Raw genomic sequence first — 23530 nt, 5'->3', positions numbered from 1 at the left:
ATTATTGACTTACTGGCTAGAGTTGGAAAGCAGTTTAGGGGTTGGAGTTAGTCAAATCTTTAATGAGATTTTGAAATCACTCTCTCTATACCCTGTGCCAAACCTAACTGGATCAGAGGGAAGCTGCCAAACCTCACAGCCCCAGAGACGCTTTTCACCCCATCCTTCCTACAAATGGTGCCATTGCCAGTGCTGGCTGCAGAGCGTTGGGCACAGAGCCAGTGAGGTGAGCAGGGCTTTGCTCCTGCCTTCCCGAGGGCTGGGACTGCATTTCCTCCTGCATTTATTTCCCTGAAGCGCCGTGCTGATCCTTAGTGCTGTATAAATAATTAATAGGGAGCTCTTGGGTGGGGCTGAACACAGCCGGCTCTGGCTGCAGATCTGTTTTTTATTGTAGAGCTATTACTTGAGTCTGTTCAGCATTTCCCTGGAGTTGGCTGCCTTTGTGTGAGGTCTGACAGGATAGGTGGGTTGCTCTGAAGCAAGAAAGAGGTGATGATTTGTATGTATTTGTGTAGTATATTTATTGGAAACAGAAAAAAATTATTTTTCCTTCTTGAATGGAACACCCAGTTCATCAGATCTATTTCTGCTGCTGCTTTGTAATTGCTTACTTAAGTCAGAAAACTGTCAGGAGCCTACCCGCATTTAATTTGAGCCAGAGGATTGCATTTGTCCCAGCAGAGGGTCAGCCAGTTCCAGCTGAAGGAGATGAATGGGGTGGTACAGCACCAAATTTGCTACTCATTCATGACTAAGTGGTGAATAACATCCCTGAGAAGTCAGGAGGCGGCTTTGGATCGAGTATGGGAAGAGAGATGATGCTGAGTGTGGCGCAGATACCCGGGCAGTGAGAGCACCTTGACCAATAGCACAAGTTGTGGGTGCACATAAAAATATCCATGGCAATTATCCAGCCTCTCTGCTTGGAAAAAGGAATTCCTGGCCTTGTTAGAGCATCTAGAGGCAAAAAGCTCAAATGAAGAGCAAGGGGGCAGTCCAACAGGGCAAAAAGGATGAAATAAAAACAAAGAGAGTGAATAAAAAGTGGGGTTTATTTTAACTGAGGCCACACAGATGAGTTCAGGCAATTGCTCTCCGTTCTGGGAAGCAAACCTAAGGAATTAGGGTTGGCTGGGAGCATCCACAGGAGCTGCTGGGAGCAGGGAATGGCTACAGTGGTTTCCTGCCAGCAGTGATTGCTGCTTTGTGTTGGCCTTACCCACTGAGAGCATTTACAGCCTATTTGGGAAAGCACTGAGGGTCTCCAGTATCAATCACTCCTGCTTTTGAAGGATTTTCTAGGAATGCTAACCAAATCTGCTGACAAATCCTGGAAAGGGAAAAGCCAGCATGTGCCCAAGCTGAGAAGAAGGTGGCAATTCCCTGGGCTGTGGGGAGGCTGCTGACACAAGCTTGGGGCTGAGCAGGAGCTGGTGGCACTTTGAGCAGAGCAGTGAAGGGGCTTAGAGATTTATTTCTTATCAGTTCTGACTTTTCAGAAGCTTAAGCATTTTCAGAGAAAGAAATCTCTTGAAGAAAGGCTCTTCAGGCAGGGGAATCAGGGAAAGGCAATCTGCCAGTGGGAGATCAAGGATTATTGGTCCAGTTTTTGAAACAACATGATCAGGAATGCTTGTTCTAATTTCAGTGGCTCTGTTCCCTATGGCTGCAGTTGAGCCTGGCCAGCTGAACAGCAGCCCCATGAAATAAAGGTGTTCTATTTCCCCATATCCACATCTGCACGAGGCAGGTGGGGTTTGTCTCCAATTCCACTTTCTACCAAGAGAGAGGCCCAAAAGGCAGGGTCAGAACCCACGTGTGACAGCTCTGATCAATCGCAAAATTAATCCCTAAAATAAGGATTGGACAGCAAAACCATCTCCAGACTTTGCAGGGACCACATCAAGGTCTAAAATGGGATATGTTAATAAAAAAAATGCATGTTGAGCCATAGTGGTCCTGTTGCAGGCAGCTGTGCTGGTGTCAGTCACCGTGCTGTGTGTCACTGACATAAAAACCAGACTGGACATTAATTAGCTCAGGTCATGTTTAGGCCATGCCAAAAAAACAGGCTCAAAGTCTCCCTGTCTTTGCCACAATACAAATATAGGATAAAAGGCAAGTAAAAGCAATAACTGACTTTTGGCTTGAGTTGTATGTTCTTTCTCTTTCATGTGTCTTGGTGCTTCAGACTTGCTTCCTTAAGCAAAAAAAATAGAATTACAAAAAAAACTCTACAACCTGTTACAGGTGGGTACTCTGTTGCTATAAATTATTTAAAGGCTAGAGTAGTGGAGGCTACCTTATTTATCTTCTTTAATTTATGGATTTGGATCTACTAAGGTTTAATCAGAGTGGTTTTCTGTTCCTTTACTGCCCTTGGAAATCATTCACTTGGATAACTTGTCACAAAAATTAAACTTCCTTCAAGTTCTCATCATGTCCATTTATCTCAAAAATCTGAACACCTACCAGCAATCTCAAATCCCTGCTTTAAATTTACTGCTTAAGAACTAACTGATGTATATGCTTTGTGGTGGGGAATTAAGGGGTTTTTTTTTCAGCACACATTCAATCAATAAAGGAGAGATTGGAGCAGGTGATATATCCTGATCTGAGGTCTGTCCTTCAGCATTCACAAGGGGTATGTTGGCACAAAGATGGATTTAGCTTGTGGCTTTAAGAGAGTGCTTCCAGATGTTTGGGGTTTTTTTTCCCTATGCCTGTTGCCCACCCTCTCCATAAAAATCAGAAATTAGGGAGGTCTGGAGAATTGTTTCCTTAGGTTATTGTGAAACCTTCAGTTTGCAAAATCTTGCTGAGTAAGGGTGTGCTTTAAAAAAGCAGTAGGATTAAGTGTTGCTTTTTAACATTTCTGAGATGTTCGGTACTTGTCTGGCTGAGTTTAACTTCTTTGACCCTTCTTCCTTCTTTGTGATGCTGTCTTCCATTATCCAGGGAGCTCACTTCAGTGTTTTGATAACTAGAATTGGATGTTTCTGTGGAATGAAAAGGGAATTTCAAGGCAAATGTTCTTGCTTTACACTGCATCTCTTTCACCAGAGATCAGAGTGCTTCTGCTACCCCCTACTCCCTCAGGTTCAGAGCAGAGGGAGCTGAAACTTTTTCTGTCCTCCAGGACAGGTTTAAAATCCCTCCATCCTGGAAAATCCTCTTGCTTACCACTGCTTCATTATCCTTGCCAGCATGGAGACATCAGAGTGAGCTTTCCAGAGGAGGAGGCTGGAAGATCCAAAGTAAAATGGCAATGCCCATCTTACATTTCTGCTCAATTCTCTTGAATACAAAGATGAAAGGCCAGTATGCTGTCCAATAAAATCAATCCAGATCACCAGCTGAGGCTGGCACATTTGAAATCAACAATTTCAGAAGTTCCTGTAGGTTACTTTTTTGTAAAACCAGGTGATTTCAGGTAAAACTGAGAACAAATCTCTTTAACAGTCAAAGGAAATGTTTCAGGTTCAAAAGTATCACCACACCTTTCCCAAAAGTGGGAAAATTACACTCAGAGCAAAACTGAAGTACAGCTCTTACAGCTCTTCCTCAGATCACTCTGGAATAGAGACTGACATAAAACTTCAACCTGCACCCTTGAGAAATTCGAGTGGTCCAATGCAATTGTGGGAAAGTGATGAAATCTTTCAGTCCTTTCAGTAACTGCCTAGGAAGGAAACTTGTGATGGCAGGAAGCCCTTTTAGATGGCTTTTCAAGCTTAGCCTTGTCTAAGTGCCCACAGCAAGCCAGTGGGTCCCAAGCTCCCTGAGCAGACCCCAGAGGAGCAGTATGTCTTCCAAGAGGAATAATGGTAGATGACAATAATAATCCAGTGAAAAATCGGTGATTGTCATGTTTTCTAAAGTCTCATAGCAGGTGAAAGTCCTGGTTTTTCTCTGTTCTCACACGTGGGAGAACACTGCCTGTGAAGCCTTGTGGTCCCTAGTACTTGAGAACTGAGAGCTGATCTCAGCACATGGAATATTTGCATAGCATTGTCTTAAAAAACAAAAGCAGCACAGAAAGGTTGTAGGGGGAAAAGGTTTGGTTGTTGCTTAAAACAGACCCTTATTTCAGAGCCATTCATAAGTATTTATGTGGCAGCCATCAAGTGGCATTACTGAGGCAGTTAACTTGTAAATCTAGTTGCTTTTGATCTTAATCATTAAAGGCAGTGCTTTTTTCTCTAAATATTCCCATTGAAAACCGTAGCTACTTGCAGTGCAAAGTATGAATTCATGTAACACAGGATCATTAAACTGGGAGAAATATGTTCAGCCAACTATCAAGCTTTTAATTATAGTTGTTACACTAAATTTCCACTCATTTCTGAAGTGAGAGATTCTATTACTCTCACAGCTGAAGGGTAATGCCATAATTTTGTTTTATATGGGAATAGCTGTTTAAAAATCACAAACACTGAATTGCTGTGACAGGCTTTGCTTGGGTAATGCTCTGCTAGCCAAACAGGACTGTTTGACAAGGTGTACATCCAAATCCTGGAAATAATTTGCAGCTGTAAGATAACAAAGAGCTAAAAGCTGGGTGTTATTTTTCCGTTGTGGAAAAGCTTCCTTATTCCTCAAGCTCTTTTTTGGGCCGTGCATTCCCTGTTCTTTGCCCCCTGTATCCTCTGCCGGGGTTTTAGCGCATCCCATGTGCGATGCCACCAGTGAAATTAATAATCCAGAATATTTCTGGATACCAGCTGGGTTTGAGCAGCTGAAGAGCAGAAGCCTTTTAGAAGGCTGGTTTTAACTGGGCTCTTTCCAGGCACAGGTTTCCTGCCCAAAATCCCTCTGGTCTTTAACACTCACCTTGGTTTATTTACAGCAGGGATGGGTAGCTTTTGTTTCCTGATAATGTACTGGAAGCCCGTTCCCAGTTACAGCAGAAATGACAGTGAAAGCGTATGGGAAATGGTATTCCCTTTCCTCATAACAAATACAGTGGAATTACACTTTATAATACCACAGACATATTTGTCTATGATGCACATAAATCTTGGGATATGTTACTGGGAAGATACATGCACAGGTTTTTTATTAAAGAATTCACATTCTGCAGCTGAACCTATTTTTTTTTCAAATGTAATGCATTATTATTGTGGTTGTTATTATTGTTAACATTAACCATGCAGAGCATAGCCTCAGCAGTTCCCACTTGTTCCTGAAACTCCTAAATTAATACGTTTTATAGAGTATTTAATCTCTATTAATTATAGATTCATACAGATTGATGCTTATTTATGCATGTATATTCAATTAATTCCCAAATATTCTTGCTAATTTGTTGAAAAACCTACAGCAAATATTATTACAGAGGAGGTCTTTAGTCTTGTTGCCCTCAGGGATTAAATATTACTGGGAAAATGAACAAAGCACTTGGATCCTCATCCCTTGAGCCTCTTTCCCTTGTCCTGCTCTTGACCAGGCTCCTTTTCCCCAGGTACAACCTGCTGCCCATGTGATTTGCCCTCTTAAAACAATTGGGTCTCCACCAAAAAAGCACTTGTGCTATCAAGAATCACTGACAGCTTTAAGAGCCAATATTTCACAAGGTTTGGGCAAGGCAGGCAAATACAGTCTCCTGTCAAAAATGTGAACGCCATCGTTTTTTACACCATTTTTTACTTGAAGGGCTGATGTTTTGGGGTGAAAAACACACAGGTCCTGAAGCCCATGGCTTTAATTCAGTCTTGATTCAATCCAGGCAGTTGAAGTGTAATATTGAGACAACTTTGAGGAATTGCTTCGGTGTTAGTATTTTAGATTTAATATGTAATGTGAAAGCTACATTAATAATTCTGGCTTTTAAGTAAAATGAAGAGGCAGTAAAAACCTGAAATATCCATTTCCTGGAAATTGTTGTATTAAAGAGGTCTCTCAGCAAAGTGTGAGTTACTTGCATTTTTTAATTTCTGGAAGATGAGCAATTCCAAATCTACATTTAATTACAATCCTTGGAAAATACAATTTTTTTGGTAATATTCTGCAAACTGCTCCCTTTTCCTTTAGTCTGCCAGAGCAAATGAGCTGGGAGAACATGATTTTGTTTGAATCATATTCCAGTGAAACATTCTGCATTTCATAAATCAATCTTTGGCCACAGGAAGCTGTTTCACTGGAGCAATCCAGGTCGATCAAGTAACAGGAATATAAAGTTCATTTTCCTCTGCCTTGCCACTTGGCCATTTTGGAAGGATTTTCCACTCATTTAGTATAAGGATAAACGGTTAAACAACTAGGATGGGATGAAAATGAAAATCCCAGCCTCTGACTCCTTGTATTTTTTCCATACCTTGGTCAGAAAGTATTGTGAAGGAGGTACTAGTTTTAATAGATTCAATTTGTGGGTTTTTAAAACTGAAGGCTAAAATGCCAATTTAAAGGCTACATCAGTTCAAAAGTTGAAATCTGAGGTAAAGGATTCAGCCTTTTCAAATCAGAAGTGTCAAAAATAGCAGGGATGTCATATGCTAGAGAAGCTGAGTGTCTACCACACCACAGGTCCCATTTGTGTTTGGATGCTGCCTGGCAGAAAAATGTGAACAGCAGACTAAAGAGAGTGCTGGTAATTAGCAGGAAGAACAAAAACATAACGAAGAGTAAGGCTTAGAAATATTTAGAGAAATTTTCATGGCTTGGTAAAGGATAGTTATAATTTGTGCTTCTGAAGAGGGGAAAAGAGTATGTAATGCATGGATTTATTTCCTAAAGAAGGCAAACTCTGGACTCTGAAAGGGGAAAGTTTAATTTCTCACAGAAGCTGTCGGGCTGGAACTACTCCAGGCTGCCTTGGTGCCTTCTGTGCCAGCCTCCACTGCTGCAAATACAGCAACTTCTTACTGTTTGCTCCCCTCATCAATGATAAATGCTGCAGCTTGAGATCAGAACACTCCAGTGCAGGCAATGTATTGCAGTAAATCAAATCCTGATGATAGAAAACACTGCCCAGAAAGTCCCAGAGGTTTTAACTAATACACTGGTTTGTAGGAAGTGGTCAAGAATTTATCCTTTAATTTTCTCGTGAATTTTGAAGATTAAATTCTTAATGGGATTAAACAAAAAGAGTTTTGTTTTCTCCCTGACATATCTGGGGAGAAATTCTTAACTTTTATAAGACATTATCTATAGAACAGTGTGACTACTTAAGGTTTAAGTTAATGTATTTAACATTAGAAATTCTGTTGACACAAAATGACTTACTATGTAATTTAATGACTTAAATTACTAAGTAGTCCTGTATTAGAATTTCACATGAGGCCAAAAAAATACTTTAGTACTTGGTTTTCTTTTTCTGCCTAGATGGAAAGAGAAGGGGTGGAGGTGTAGAACATGGGAAATAAAAGCAGTAACTGAAGTGATCTCAGGCCATATTCATAGAAAAGATACAGACTCTAAGATTTGATTTGTGTGAGGAAATGTATATAAAGGTATAGGGGTGGATGGAGAGATGGATATGTCGAAGGATTTGAGGCTAGACACAGTCAAATATTTAGTGTTATACTGCATTGTGGCACAGATGTGGACAGAAAATGCCTAGTTAATTATTGCTAAAAAACTGAAGTCTTTGAAAATTGAAATTTCTCTCTTGGAGATTTTTTCTGTTCCTCACCTGTTTGTCCATCCCTCCCTGTACCCACCCTTTTCCTGAGCGTTGCCACTTGCACATCATTTGAATAATGCCAACAGTGCTAAATTGAGCTTTTGCTCTAAGTGTTCCTCCTGCTCCCATTTGGATGACAAAGGCATATTTAAAGTCACTTAAGTAACGCTGCTCCTGAAGGAGCTGCATTATAGATGGGTTCCTGGTAATGTGTTTATTGCTGCTTCAAGTGCTTTTAAGGCAATAATTATAACTGCTCTTGCAGTCTGCACCGCCTGGCCCTTCTACAAGGCTATTCCATCATTTCAGAGTGGTGTTTTCTGTGCAGGAAGCAACTGTTAGTGCTCCTTTTTAACTAATATGCTTTGTTTTAAAGCTCAGGTTAATGCAGGTCTCTCGAGGGGTTGATATAAAGCAGATGTGTTTTTTGGCTCCTATGGATTCCCAAAGTGAAGCTAAATTAGAGTACCACGTGCATCCTGGAAATAGACTCCAGTTTGATACCACCTATGACTTCAGAATTGTTTTAGAGAAAGGATTCAAAGAATAAATACAAATCCAGGATATCAGTGCAAGCGTAGAGGAGGAATGTGTCGCAAGTCAGTGGTGCTTGGTGCAGGATGTGAGCACGAGAAACCTCAGAATGTGACCTAGAAAACCTGCCATTTCCATGTTTTGAAATGCACTGTGACATTTTTTAAAACATCAAATTTTTAAATCCTTTTCAAAATTAAGAGCTCTTGAGTTCATATAGCCAGAATGATGTTTTCTCTCGTTTTTGGGTTTTTTTTTTTTTTGCTTATTATTTTGTTGTTGCTTTTTTGTATAATTAATTTGTTGCTTTGTGGAATGTTATACTTTTTTCCTTGGAGAAAAAAACCCAAACTTCGAGATATTTCTGTGGTGCTTGTACAAACAATACCAGCTTGAACTCCTTGGAGTCATGTAACCCTATAGACCAAAAACCAGCGTGTTCTCTGGGACAGAAGAATACCACGTGAGTTTTCAAACACTCAGGAGAATCTTGCTGGGGACATAACTGGTTAATCAATTCAAGAGGTAGGAAATTTGAGGCACCAGAATCTCTTTTCTGGCAAGACTGTATAAAAGACTGTCAAGGCCACCTAACCTTGGGTGGGAACCTGGCAGATGAGAGAACCCCAAATGTGTTTTAATTCAGAGAGGGTACCCGGGTAGACGGTGAATCCACCCGGCTGCCAAGGAGAATTCTGCAGGGAATTGTGGTTTTCAGCTACATTGGTACTAAAATTCTGAATGAAAGAGCAGGCCCTGTTGAAACAAAAGAAGTGTGTGGAACATTTTGTCTGATGTGTCTTGACAAGGCACTTGAGCAGTATTCAACACTCAAATTATTACAGAAAGAATTGGGTGATTCAGGAGACCTGAACAAGGAAAATATTGAATGAACTGTCATCTCTGATGAAGCGGAATGGAGCACTCTTATTTTTAAGTAAGATTATTAAAGTTTTCATGCAACGCCTCTCAGCTGCTTTTTAAAATTGATTTTTAAAGAATTTTAAGATGGTCCAAAAGTGGGAGCTCTAGAACTCCACTTCATTGTGTTCTTCCCTGTCACTCTGAAGCGCTTTAAAAGGTGACAGAAGTGCCACCCAGCCTGCAGTGACTCATGCTGGGTTCTTGTGCTCACACATCTCCTGGGCTCAGCTTCTCCCTGGGCTGGCCATGGGTGTGTTCCTTCACTGGCAGGGGCTTTTTTGTTATTAGAAGGGAAATCAGAGTGGCTGTTTTATCTCAGGACTGACCATTCTGCCATGCCTGCTGATGTGGCCCAGACATTTCCAGTAGTTCTACCTGAGGACAGTTGTCCTTGCACAAAAATCAGGGATAATCATATGCTGGAGAGATTGAGTGGTTGAGCTCAGCTCCCTGCCGTGCCAGTACATTTTAATTCGGAGTTGCCAGGAAAGATGCGACTCCAACGTGAATTCTTGTCTTGAAAACACTAAAATGAGCCAGAAATCACAGGCTTTAAGTGTTCCAGGCATTTTAATGATGCTGAAGGTCAAAGACAAAGTGCAGACTGTGGCAGTGAGGAGGTGTCAGAGACTAATGCAATTCTTATTTCTACTGAAGGAAGTGGAGCTCAGAGGGGGAGGCAGCAGGAGAAGGGCAGGCAGGCTGCAAGGAGAAGGAAGGCCTGCAGTCAGTACTACCACAAAGGACATTCCCAAGCATGGCTCTGTCATTTTATTGCAGCTCAGAAAGCTCAAGGATGCTCCCATCCTTACAGTGACAATTAGAGGGATTACAGAAAGGAAAATAGAGCTTTTAGAGGAAGGGGCTGTGGGATATGGTGGTGTTGGGACAGGCAATTTCTCCTTGATCATCTTATCAGCTCCAGCTGGGAGAGTGAGAGAAGAGGGGAACAGGTGATTCCTGGGTCCACCCAGAAGATGTGCTGCAGTCTAAATTCTAGAGCTAAGAGGGTAGAAAGGCTCAAGCTTTTTTCTTCTTTTGGAGTGTTTTTTTTTATTTGCTTTGTTTATTAAAAAGTAAATGCCTTAGCTTGCACTGTGCCCTCCCAGGGCTTTTGAGTTAACAATAGGATGTGTGTTTGTGAAAGGTGTTGGAAAAGCCCTGGTGGCTGCCTTGAGCTCTTCTTGGGTGAGTAAATATTGTACTAGCTCATACTGTGGCAACAGAAAAAAATAGAAATACTTAAGCAAGTTCTTAGTCCTTGTCTGGGTAATGCAGCCCTCCTTGTGCTCAGTTAAAAGGAGACTTTAAAGGTGAAAGCTTTGTGTTTTGTCTGTGTGGCTCTACCAAACACAGCATAAAAAGACATTTACAGGGTTTTTTTGCCAAAAAACTGATGCCAGTGATACTGGACTCGTGGCTGGGAGCCAGTATCATTTACAAATACACAAATTCACTGTTTCTGTGAATTATTTGATGAATTCTTTTACCTTCTAAAGTCAAGCCCTGAGATAATATATTGGCAGTCAGGAAAGGGAGAAATTCATTTGCAGAGGCTCACTAGGCTCAAGATGCAACTCCACAAAGCATGGAAAAACAGCTTTCTGTGGCTCTGCTGAGTTCCTGTTAATTACTTAGCCAGACATGACCTTGCACGACTTCTTCAACACCAGGGACTAGGAGGTCTTGTGTGGTAAAGAGAGCCATAATAACCCTGTTCTCTAATCTGTTTCTGGAACTGATGCCACCCTTTATAAAATAATATATGTATATTTCCCTGAGGCATCTAATTGAGGAACAGCTCTGTGAGGGAGTAAAATCATTTGGGTTGCAGGAAGTAATTACTCAGGTTTACTTGTTTGATTATTGTTACTTGCCAATATTGGTATCAGAAGACTTGCTGTGTATTAAAGCGTTCCCATGGGATTTGGGTGAGCATGGCACCTTTGGAGAGCTTAGCAGAGAGTCCCTACATCTCTGCCAAGTGAACCCTCTGTGAGCAGCCACAGCCACTCCTCCCAAAGGCAGGGCAATGCTCCGCCATCCCAGAAATATCAGCCTCCTAAGTTGTTGTTGTTTCTGCCTCTCAAGCAAAGCTGCTGTACCTCTGCGGGGTGAAGGCAGGTCCTACTGGTTCTTAATTGCCTCCTTCCCCCAGTGACTTGGGAGATTGTGCTCTAACAGGCTGTAATTATCCTTTTCTGTGGGCTAACCGAGGTGCACTCTGCTTTAGGTGTTATGTTCATTAACAGGGTTCTGTTCTGTGGGTTAATGTGTTCTGGGGATGTCCAGTCTGTAGGAACAGACTGATTTGTGTGGCAAGTGTTGGTGAAATACCCTGAGGAACAAATTGGTGCCAGGTAACTGATCTGAAATGAAACCCATAGTGCTGAGGGCAGAAGTACCTATGGGTGCTGAAGTTGCAGGGTGGGTTTATGTGTGAAATATTCACCTAAAAATGGGAGATAAACTTTTTATTGTTCCCAAAAGAGAGCTTGAGGGGAAGGTTGGTTCTGAGCCTGTTCCTGCAGATGATTTCTCCCTGTGATTAGTGTTTGTGGCATGATTTCTCGTGTGAGGTGAGGAGGGGTTTTTTATCTGGTGAGTGGCACTTCTGGTGTTTTTGTGAGGGAAGTGGGCTGCTAATTTGGCACTGGAGAAATGTGAGAGAATGAAAGCTTCTCTTTGTACTCTGGCTCAAACATAATGAATGCAAGAAAGCTCACCATGCATTGCTTGAAAAAAAGAACAAAAATTAAAAGGTCTGAATCCTAGCAGATGTTTTTCCTTGTTATTGTCTAGATATGCAGCAGTGTGGACTGGTTGGTTTTCAGATGGGTAAATGCATGCAGCACATAAATATAATTGTGAATGCTTTTAACAGCATCCAGCTCCTACTGCAGCCCCCGGATGTGGAATTTTCTGCTGTGTCCCCCGTAATGAGCACGGAAGCGTGGTTGCTGTGCCAAGCACAGCTGGAAAGCTTTGCCTAGCAATGCTGTTGACTGCTGGATAGTAATGGAGGTGACTTGGGTTTTTTCCTGCATAATGAGATGATTCCAGTGAGGGCTCTGAATCTGCAAGTGTCTCTGTGTGGACACTCCTCTGCTGGCAATGGGGGCTCTTTAACAACTGTGCAATAGTCACAGGCTTCCTTAGTGGAGCAAACCACGTCAGAAAGAGGCTCTCAAAAAGGCGCAGGCGGGATGCTATTGCTGAAAAACTTGCTTCACAATTGCCTTTTGAGTTAATTTCCTCTTGTGTACAAGCCCTGTCTCAGAGCATTTCCCCACGTATTTCCAGAGAGAGAGCACTTGATCGCTGGGCTTGTGCGCAAGTGCTCAGATCTCAAAGGCACCAGGCACTTGGAGTGCCTGGTGCTCAGAATCAGCCCTGATGAGCATTCATATGCCTGGTTTGGCTAATAGAATTACCCCAAGTGTTCTGATGTGCAAAATTGTTTCGATTGCATGAGAGACTGCTGCTCTTGCTGGGTATCTGGGTACTTCAGTGGTCTGGACGAGGAGACAAATGAATATAGAAATCATAGAAACAGAAATAAGGGTTTAAGAAATTAAATGGAAATCAGCTTTTAAAAACAAAAGGCTTGCTTATTGTTCTTGAAAGCATTGGGTATTTACAGGAAAAACCCTCCAGAATGAAGGCTGGAGAATGTGATATTGCATGCTTAGGGATTCAATTAATCTCAGGCTACGATTCCCAGGTGTGGAAAATGACAAGAAATAACTGCCATGCTGTTGAGCTCCGTCTATTCTTTCCAAGTTGTGCACATCTTTGAAAATTACTCTGAACAAATTTAATGGTGTCTCTGGATACTACAGATCAGGAAAATAAGTGTAGAAGAGCCCCCAGTGAGTAGTCTGTGGGCCTTTGACTCTGTCACATGGTTATGTCACTTGCTCAAGTGCATGCTGTGCTTCCACCCTGTCACTGCTAACTTTAAATGCTTACCTGTTAGTCTGGTAATGACAATGATCCTGCTAACTCTGTTAGCAGGGCTGGAACTTCTTCAGGCTCTTTTCTTCATTGTGCTCATTCTGTTCTTTCTAAATTCAGTGATGGTGAGGTTTAAAAAGTCCTGTATTGTTCTGTCTACCTTACAGTAATAGTGAGAGAAATAATACAGAGAAGGTCTCTAGAAGATATTATATATGTGTGTGTAACATACAAGTGTATGCCCCTGCATATACACATCCATAAGCACATCTCTGTACCTACGTGGGAAAAATGGTTTTTAATCTCAGGTTGTGGTTTATGTATCTGCTGGCTGCACTTTCAGCCCTTAGCAGGAAAAGGAGCTTCTCAGCTTTTTAAACACCCATTGGCACACACACGTGTCTGGGACGGTATCTCCCAGTTCTTGCCTTACCTTCACGTCGTTGACGTTCATCCTCGTCCCCTCCTTCCCGACAAAGATGTCGTCTATGTCAACCAGAATGTACCTCTCCAAGGAGAGCGTGAGCTTCTTTCCCGACAGGAAAGAGATGGCGTCGATGAAGATGAGCTTGTGGAGCCAGAAGGTCAGGTTGTTCCCAAAGAGGACTCTCTGGATGCCGTCGTGCAGGCCCAAGTCCTGGATGACGGTTGCATAGAGAGCAGCCCTGGGCAGTGTGGCGGGGGTGGGCCTGGAGGGCTGCAGCTCGCTCAGGAGCACGGGCTGGTAGGTGGAATGGTTGAACTGGAACACGGTCCAGTCCTCGCCGGGCAGGGGACCCTTCTCCAGCCTGGGCGCTTTGGTGATGCGCAGCAGGGGCGACTGAGCGTTCACCACGCAGTCTCTGAGGGCCACGTTGTTGTACAGCTGCAATGGCAGCCCTTTCAGTCTGATGCTCGGGGAGCTGTTCTCGTTGGCTTTATGAAAACCAATTATGCTAACACTGTATTCCACACAGTATTTTTCCAGAAGCTCTCTATTCCACGAGTCCATAGACACGTACTTTAAAATATTCTCGTATATAACAATCGTGTACTTGCCTCTCCCGTTGTCTGTGAGTGGGGGAATGTCCCCCTTGGCTGGTGCGATGACCATGTGGTACTGAAACTTGCTGGACTCGAGGATGGCTATGATGTCTTGCCCCAGCTGGGAGTACTGGCTTTCCACAAACAGGAGCACAGTGGGATCAGTCCTAGAGGGATCAATTGGCTTAGGAGTCCTCAGCTCCGCAGACCTGTAGGGCAGAAGTTTGAGCTCCTCGCACTCTGCCTGCCCGGTGCTTTCCACGAGGGCCATGTCCTGCTTGTAGCCAGTGTAGAGGAAATAGGCAGAGATGACAATACTTGCCAAGCAGAAGGTGGCCAGGAGAATGACCAGCGTTCGGAAGCTTCTGCGGAGCTTCCCGATGAGATTCATCTTTGGCGGGGCTTCCAGCTCCTGCTGGACTGGCCGCAGTTCCGGGTGCTGTTCCTAAAGTGCCATAGGAAGGAGGAGTTGCGGAGGTTCCCCTTCCAAGGCGTTCATGTGACCATCGCAGAGCATTTATGAAGCGTTCGGGGAGGCTGTAAAGCTGTCGGAGCGGGAAGTCAAAGGATCCGGGGAGATAAATTGAAAGAGGTTTGCTCAGAATGCAGCAGATGCCAATAATCAATGAAGAGGACTCTCAACATTATCTGCAGCAAGAAGTAAAAGAGGAGTAAGTAAAATAAAATCCATAAAGCAATTAAAAACACACATTAATAAGGCCGGTGATTGATACTGGTAATCTGAGAAGAGAGGGAAGTTCCTGAGTAGTTCAAGGAGCACTCAGTGTCACTTGCTTTCTCGGTGCGTTAAGATAAGCTGCATTAAACAGCTCCCCCGTATCCTTAGGATGCAGAAATGAACTCTGAACGTAACTTTTTGAGGATGTGCATCTACTTATCAGCTCTTCTTACCTAAAATATGTTGTTGCTATTGCAAATGGGAACAGTGGAAGATTTTAGGGGCAAAATTAGGACGAAGTGAATCTTTTTTTAATATGGGACTGTGTTCTGTGCCAAATTCAAACTGCATAAGGGATAAATTCTGTGTTGGATTGGAAAGCTAACGTGAATGAAGTGAAAGACACGTCAGGAGTTTGAGGAAAGATTTGTAGGGCTTTCTCTCCAGTTTGCATGCCGCACTCAGAGCGATCAGTGCTTCGTGGTCCTGTTTAGGAACTACAAAGATCTTGTGGGGATTTTCTAAGTGAATGAACAGGCTGCTACAATTGCAGGGTGCAGCTGTGCATGGCTCTGCCTCCATCAGGGATCAATGGGAAGTACCTCAAGGGAGCTGTTCCAGTGCTAGGTGGGCAAGTAGGTGTTTGTGCTGGTCCATGACACCTCTGGATAAAGCCCTCGGCCTCTGGTCTGTCCCTGTATGGGTGAATTACGAGGTGCTAAAACCTCATTGCTCTGAAGGTTTTTGTGCAATTCCTGGCAGTTCTGCCTAAACTCATGAAAAATTGCCATTGGTAACAGTAAACCCTGTGATTCAGAGAGAGCTAAAGCTAACTAAATAAATAGCCCGTGCTGCTCGATGGATTTAAGTAGGAATTAACATCTTTCTGAATTATTTATATTGTTTGTCTATTGGAACAATGCGAGACAGTAAACAATGAATGATTTTGGAACTGCAGGGAAGAAATGCTTTTTCCAGGCAGATACTTATCAGTTGACGTGTCCTCCTCCATTAACTCAGAATACACTTCTGACTTGTGTTTTGAAAACTACTCATTCATCTTAAGGTTTGCACCTAGAAGTGGAAAATGATTATAAGAGACATTTAGAGGAGAGGGAGTTGTTTTCTGAGACCATTTGTGACTCTGGCAGGTTCAAGCTCTCCTCTGATTTACCTTCCTCAGTTGGAAGCTTGCAAGGAGATGGATATCCCTAGAATGTGGGCTATTCCAGCAGTGACCCTGCTGTGTCACGCAACTGGCCAAGAGAGGTGCCAGGTAGGGACAGAAATACGAAACCTCTTCTACATGTATTCCTTTCTGATGTGTGAGAAAAGAAACAGAAAAGAAATCGCAGCTACCATTAGGAAATTGAAGTCATCCTGATAATCTTAAGAGTATTTGCCCTGCTTTGGTGCTTCCCTTGTTCTGCAATTGTCTGCTTGCTGGGATTTCACTTCTTATTCAACCTCCAATTAAGATTTCCTCAAAAGATAACAGCGGATCAAGTGAAGCCTCCTGTGCTAGACGGTGCTGGAGTTTGGGTGACATTGATGAGTCACTCAGCCCGACTCCCAGGGTTTATCAGATCAGGGCTCTGGCTCCCCGCGGGAGGGGCAGCCTCCAGGGCTGGCTGATATGTCCCCCGCCCTAAAGAGCTGATGGCAAAAAGCCTGTTGGGTCAGCAGGAGACAGGCAGGTAATTTGGAACAAATCTTCAGCTCCCCCTCCTCGGGCTGTGCATCCTCGGCTCGCTTTGGGCACTAGAGGGCAATCGCTTCTCGCTTTTGCGAGGCAGCGGCTGCTCTCCCCTCCCGAGCGCCCAGCCCTCCCTCCCTCCCTCCCTCCCTCCCTCCCTCCCTCCCTCCCTCCCTCCCTCCCTCCCTCCCTCCCTCCCTCCACGCTCTCGCCAGAAGGCTTCGAAAATCCCCAGGGCACGTAAAACACCTTAATTAAGACTCCTATGTTTAAAATTAAATAAAAACCAGGAGTTCTGCTTTAAGAAATGTGCCGCTAGATCACCCTGGATGCTTTGCAGATGTTTCAGCCTCCACCTGTGGCACAAGGGAATAGTTTGCGAGAAGACCTGAAATTGTGTGGTTTTCCCTCATTGTTTGGCCCTGCTGGATCTCTTGGGGTACTGTTTTTGCAAGCTGTCAAAACAATAAACATCACGAATATTATAGCTTGTATTACTAAGAGAGGAGAATCCCCCTGACTTTATATTGGTCTAAACAAAACTGTGGTCTTCATCCCTAACTATATCCTCCCAATAATAACGCTGATGAAATCTAATGGAGATAAAATACTAATAATCAGATTTCCCGTTAGCTACTGTCTGTTGTACGTGGATGTTACAATTAAGTGCAAGTATTCCCACTTATTGAGACGTATAATTATATAAAATTGATGAGGAATTTAAATTTGTATAAGGAAAGCTGGCATTGGAGCAGACCTTTTTCGGTCTGCACATTGTTTTTGAGCTGCTCTGTTGAACTGATTATACTGTTCAGTAAAATAAAAAAAAAAAACTGGTGTGAAGTAATTAAAGGTTATGAAAATAAATCAGCTATATTAGCCATTAGTGGAACTTTCTCCAAGGCATAATTGGAAGTTAAGTGCCATTTGTGCCTTTGAAACTCTCCCCCTTTAAAGTTCAACAGCTTTATATTCGCTCCAGAATTCAACTATCTTCAGAGAGTTCCTGTGCTAGATTAATTGGAGAAGCATGAACATAGGCCATATTTCATAATCAGTGTTACTAATGGAGTTCCATTTTGGTAACTGGTTTGTGAGGTCCTCTGTTGCTGTGGTCACTGATGAGGGTTCTCTGACTCTGCAGGAGGGTAAAGCTCAAAGATGGGCACATTTGGTCAAGGAATCCAAGTTAGGCTCATCCAGAGTTGGTCCCTCAGCAGATCTTGTCTATTCGGCTGATTTCCTCAGCGTGGGGCCTTTCGCCAGGGAGAGCAGAACGCTGCTCTACAACTCTGTTGTGATGTCAGAGACATCTGCAAGGACTCTAATTTTTCTTTAATTCAGGCAGCTGAAGAAAAATGGAGGTTTAAAAATTGCTGCCTCCTTGCTAAATAACACTTCCTGCTTGCCCGCAAAAATGCATTTGATTGATGACTAAAGCCTACTGATTTTGAAGATGATTGATTGGGAGATTAGGACTCGACTATTTAAAACCAATAGCATGGCAGCAAAGAGAAACAGCCCCTCATTAATGGCATGTGTTAAGTGTGCATCAGGAATTAAAGCTGACTCCCTCGTGGGCCACTTCCCACGGGCACAGCTTCCCCCGGGGCTCGGTGCCTGAACAAGCAGACTTGGTGTGTGTGGGCTGGGGGAGCTCCTCTTACCTCTGATCATGGGTAGGCAAAGGATCTCCGAGCTGCTTGAGCTTATGGAAAGTAGAAATGTTGATATTAAGGCATCAGCTGTGTTGGTTCACCCTGAGGATGGAGCTAATGGACTTGCCATCTGGGGTGGGTTCAGTGCCGAGCAGAGGAGCAGGAACCTCGTTGTTCCCCAGCAGTGTGGCCATTGCTAATCTGTCTGCACCGGAGTGCACTGCTGGGAGCAATTCACCTGGAGGCAGGCCAGAACTTTCCCTTCCTTATTCCACCATAAATCAGAAGGCAGAATGTCTTTATTGTCTATATATAAAACTTCCCTTTAGGCTAAAAACCTAATGTAAAGCCTTTCCTCTTTTCTTTCCCTCCTAAGCTTGTATGACTCCTGTCACTTACTAGCAGCCCAATGAATCATGATACCTGCCTCGCTGTTCCTTGCATGGGCTCCTCATTCATTACAGAAACAAGCTACCTGATTTGTGTGATAAATGACTCCTGGTGACCATTAGCAAAAATTCAAGGTTTCTGTTCACTGCAGAAGGAAAAAAGAGCATTTTTCTTTTCTTTCTCTCAGAAAAGTTTCCAGGAGAATTCTTGACCGAGCTCACAAAACTTCCATCTGCTTTGAAAGTAATTTTTTTTTCTTGTTTTGAACTTCACAAAGTTGCAGAGTGTTTTGTGTTGGTAACTGTGGCTTTGCTTGAGAGGGCTGCTGGTACTGGCTTCTCATAGCCCATCACAAGGTACTAGAAGACTCCTTTTACCTGGGATAAGGCCAGCTTCTCAGCTGATAAAGGCTGTTGCAGACCTTCTGACTTCTCTTTTATAGTTTCTGAGCTGAGAGGCTGCTCAGTACTTTCACCTCTTTTGTTTCTTTTCAATGCATAATCATGTGCAAGTTAAGCCCCCAATTTTTCAGTATTTTCAGCCGTTTGATCGAGTCTATAGCGCACGTGTTATCTTGCGTGATTTCAAAAAGCTAAATGATGCCAGAGGGTGAAGTCAATAATCAATGAATACAAAGCAAAGAGTTTGAAGTACTTTAACTCTGCGCTTGATGAAAGCTGGTGTGATTTTAGCATGAAACAATGCTTGGAAGGGAGCTGTTTGACCCTGCTGGCTTGTATTTCTCTTTGGCTTTAAACTTTTCCAGGTGATTTCAGAAAGTGGTGAAAAGGCTGCCTGGTGGAGCAGTGGCTGGGGGGTGATTTGGAGATGAGTTCTGCTCATAGGGATATTCTCACATGTGTGCCCACCTATGCACATCGTTTGGTTCTCCGGCCCATATGTGACATTTTACATCAGCTATGAGCAGAAATGTGTTTTAAGACTTAACCAGACCACACTTGTGCTGAGTGTTGCCTGATGTTCAGCCTCACTGCTTCCTTCTTCTGACCCGCTAACTTCCAACAGTCCCACGGTCATTTGGACCACCCAGAAAATCCCATAAATATCCCATCTGGGATGTTTCAGTGAGGCTTCCTCCAAACGGCACAATTTATGGATCTCTAATGCGTCAGCACTTCTGAACATAAGGAGTAATGGCAATATTTTCACAGACAATTCTGATTCGTGCTTTCTCTGGAGCATCAGGAGTGGAAGCTCCTAGCAATCAGTAATTTAGGTGTCTAGTCTGAGGAGAGGACCTATATATGTATTTTTTGTTTCTTGATGGAGTGGCTCTAGTGATCATCACGACAGATAAGTGCTAGTGATCACACTCACCCTCTGGGCAGCTGAGATGTTGTGTGGTGATACCAAAACTATCACGACACACAGACTATTTTGATGTCATCAGCCAAAACATCTTAACTCTGAGGCCAGACTTAAAATAATGATAATTTTAAATGTACCTTCTCAATGCAGTTTCTAATAAATGTGTCCATCTAGCATGAGTGATAGTATGAAGATCTACCACTTGTCACCAGTAAATCACCAAAAATGCAAAAAGCTAAATAGCATTAAAGGGTACAATCCTGACTTTCCCAAGGTCACTCAGGCACCAGTGGCTGAGCTGGAAGCAGCAGCCCCTTGCATAATGCCCTTCAGCAGCTGTGCCCAACCCTCAGGACGTGTGTAGCAAAGTAAAAGGTGGTGTTGAGAGATGAAGGGCAGCAGCTTACTGCCAAAGCCGTGATGACACAGCCAAAATGTGGTGGCAGGGAGTCGGCCTGCCATGGCAGAGATGTGTGTGCCCTGCAGGATGGAATCCTTGCTTTGCTTTCCCAGTGGGATTAGTGGAGAGTGCAGGTGAAAGCAGCACGCTGTCGGTGGCCCAGCCCTAGTGAATGAAGGTGGGGAATAAAAGCAGGCTTTGCACTGTGTTCTGAGGCAGCCTACAAAACACATTCCCCCTGACTTGATGCAACAAATCTCCTGCTCTCGCTTGGTTAATGGCTCTTCATCACTTTTCAATTCATAGTTTAATGCTTCAATGGAAGCCAATTTGAATTCATTTAACTCTTCAAATAAAACTTTTGTGAGATGCTCTATCAGATGTTTTATTACAGTCCATCTATTCTGGTAGTGTTTTCCACTTTCATAAGGCTGTCAATTAGCCATCCAGTTCCAATAGAATGATTTGTGTTGTGAACTCAGCTGAGACACAACATTTGTGCAATAGAATGACTGCCTAACTAGGATTCCTTCAAGTCAATCAATGCAGTAGCCAAACTCTGTACATGTTGTTTGATTGGGTAGACAAGCTAGGTCATGAAATAAAAAATTGCTGAAACCCTTTTTTATAGTTTTGTTAGCAACCAAGTAACAGCAGATTTTCTGTATTGGCGTTGAAAATTTACCAAGGATTGCAAATTTGTGGGTGATTACTAAAACTTGACTTTTTGGAGATTTCTTACACACAAAAAAAGAGATATAGTCTAACAGGCTCTGGAACAGCCTGTTAGAAACCAAACTATTTTGTCTTTATGCTTCTTTTATTTTTTAGTAGTTAATTGTTTCCCATGCTTTCTGTTGTCCTCTTGCTTTTTCTGGGAGCTAAAAATGTTTGCCACCATGTGAGATAATTAAAATGTGTCCACTCTTATACCAATGCCAATATATTTGACTGAATAACATGTTTTGTGGTGTCTGTATCCTGTCACAGGGACTATTTGCGAGCAAGTCAGATGTGGTCACATCTGTGCTAGGAATTAAAAGGAGGCCACTAACTTATTTCAGAGGGACTACTGCTGTCACATAGTAAAGATCTATTGCTACTGCAGGGGAAGTCTATTTAAACCCAGATAACAAAGACTTTGTACTTAAATCTTTAGTACAGCACGTTTGCCACATGAAATTTATACAGAGGTTTATTCTGAGTTTGCACAAGCCCAGTTCCAGTCAGACACGGTTTCCAAGCTCGGTATATATTAATTCTCATGGTAACAGCTTCCCTTTATTTATTCTTTAAGTAATTTCTCCTGGAGTCCCCTTTTCCAGTCTTTGTCCTCAGTGGCTGAAGGGTTTTGTTGTCATTGAGGGAATTTGGTAGAAAAAGAGGGAGAAGATGCAGAGTTTGGTCCCACCAATCTCTGATCGGAGCAGCTACGTTGGCTGGAGCATTATCCAACCTTGCAGGAAGCAAGTAGTGGCTTCCAAGCAAAATGAAGTGAGGAGAGTAAATGAAGCCAGGGTGACCCTCCACGTGTGCCTCCTCTTTTTTTTGTGTGTTTGCTTCTTGTATTTCCAAACAGCTTCTAAAGGGGGAAATTCAGTCCCTTCCACCCTGCTCATAAATACTTGCCTTTATCACTGCTTTTATTGCATGGCAGTTGGGCAACAGGAAACTGGGTTTATAAGATCTCTCCTGTGTCTTCCTAGTCTTAGTTCCAGACTAGCTTCTAGGCAGTCCTTCAGAAAAATTTTAACTTTTAGTATCAGTTCTTTAAAGGAAAGATGGGCTTTTTGTGAGGGCTTTTTTAGGGCTGCACATATGACAGTTGTCAGTAAAACTAATCTAGACAGAGAAATTTGGTCATGTAACAAAAATACTACAATATCCAAGAGACTTTGCCTTCAATGTACTTAAGTATTGCAGACAAGTCAGAGGAAGTTTTATGCAGGATTAATAATGGAAATTCAAATTCTTACCTTGAAATGACTGGAGGGATGCTGTTTGCCTATCAAGAGGAAAAATGTTTTATGGTGAAAAGATAAGGCAGGGAGTAGAACCTTTGATTTCTGTCTGCCATCATGTTTTGCCCTCTGGAGGCCACTGATTTTTTTCCAGTATTTCATTTTTCCTGTCTTTGTTGAAGGAATGCTAGTCTTTTCTACCTTTACATGGGTATTAGCTGTAAAGTGCTCTAAGATGATTCATGTTTGGTTCAGATGCGTATAGCACGAATATTGCACAGTGTGCTTTTGGGAAAGTTGGTGCAAAATTCCTACTTTCAGGTGCAGGCAAATGTGTCAGCTGTGCTTGCTTCCTTTTTCTTCTTTTTCTTTGTACCCTGGTTAAATTCCTTTGTGTTTATTCCTGCCACTGCTTTACGGGGTTTCTCTGAGAGAAGCCAGTTTGTCAGCCGAATGAAAGATCTCTTTAGAGATTTCTGGTGTGTCATCTGTGACCTATAGATACTGTTCTGCTCTCGGTTCAAAATACAAACAAATGTTTCCCTTCGAAAGATCTATTCTTTGTTTTGTCTAGATAAAGTTCCATTTGGAAATGCCACAAGTAGGATAAGGGTCCTACTTGGGAATTCAAGGGGTTTTTTTGTTGAGTCACACTGAGCTCAGAGACTGGAACTAGAACTAATACCATTAGAGCTCTGTGATGGAATAGAGAGGCTTTGATTAACCTCTTGCTTTCGTGAAAAATCTCTGTTTATTGAACCACTGAGGCATTAACTTATTATTGAAGGGGGAGAATGGGGACTGAAAAAACAAAATCCAAATGGTTGTCAGTCTTTCTGAGCATACTGCCCCTGAATCAGGCTGGAATTGTCTTTACATCCCAGTCCTCCCCTGGGAGCTGAGTGCCTTACTCTACTTGGTTTTCAGTAAGGATCTCCATGGTGTATCGTGGACAAGGAAATCCAGCCCGGCTTTCTGGGTTATGGAAGGGGCTTATAAAATTATGTCTCATCATTTGACATACTATTTTGTAATCCACACAAAGCTCAGCTTTAGGTAACATATACACAGAGGCTTGATTTTCTGTCTGAACACCAGTATCTTTTTCCCATGGAGGAGAAAGCCTTTTAGGAGGTCCTTCAGTTCAAAATCTGAGTATGCAGAATGCATGCCTGTGACTGATGCAGGCACATGGAGCCTGCACCAATGTTGATGGAGAGTTAGTCTGATGGGAGCCTGTCAGGTGCTTTGAGGCATGCATGTCTCACTTTTCTTCCCATGTGGGCATTGCATATCATAGAATTCTCTTTAACCATGATTTTTGAGGTACAAATAATAGAACTGTGCCCTCC

General features: G+C 42.8%; 1 protein-coding gene across 7 annotated transcripts in view; it reads right to left on the bottom strand.

The window, feature by feature from the left end:
- LOC111929000 (N-heparan sulfate sulfotransferase 4) overlaps positions 1–23530 on the bottom strand; it is a 99414-nt gene that overhangs the window by 39807 nt on the left and 36077 nt on the right. For 3 of the 7 annotated variants that reach the window (XM_086888081.1, XM_086888080.1, XM_086888084.1), the window contains exon 5: positions 13476–14713. In XM_086888081.1, the coding sequence (XP_086744207.1) occupies positions 13476–14456 (981 nt within the window). In that variant the 5' untranslated portion in view covers positions 14457–14713. Of the gene's footprint in view, positions 1–13475; positions 14714–15346; positions 15440–15730; positions 15819–15918; positions 16063–16764; positions 16896–21846; positions 21954–22193; positions 22223–23530 lie in introns of all 7 variants that reach the window. The other 4 variants (XM_086888083.1, XM_086888082.1, XM_086888085.1 and 1 more) reach the window with 4 other exon arrangements.

This window comes from Cyanistes caeruleus, chromosome 5, assembly GCF_971803275.1.
Source record: "Cyanistes caeruleus chromosome 5, bCyaCae1.hap1.1, whole genome shotgun sequence".
Taxonomy (NCBI): Eukaryota; Metazoa; Chordata; class Aves; order Passeriformes; family Paridae; genus Cyanistes; species Cyanistes caeruleus.
The sequence above is the reverse complement of the archived record's forward strand: the minus strand, read 5'-3'. Positions and strand labels throughout refer to the sequence as shown.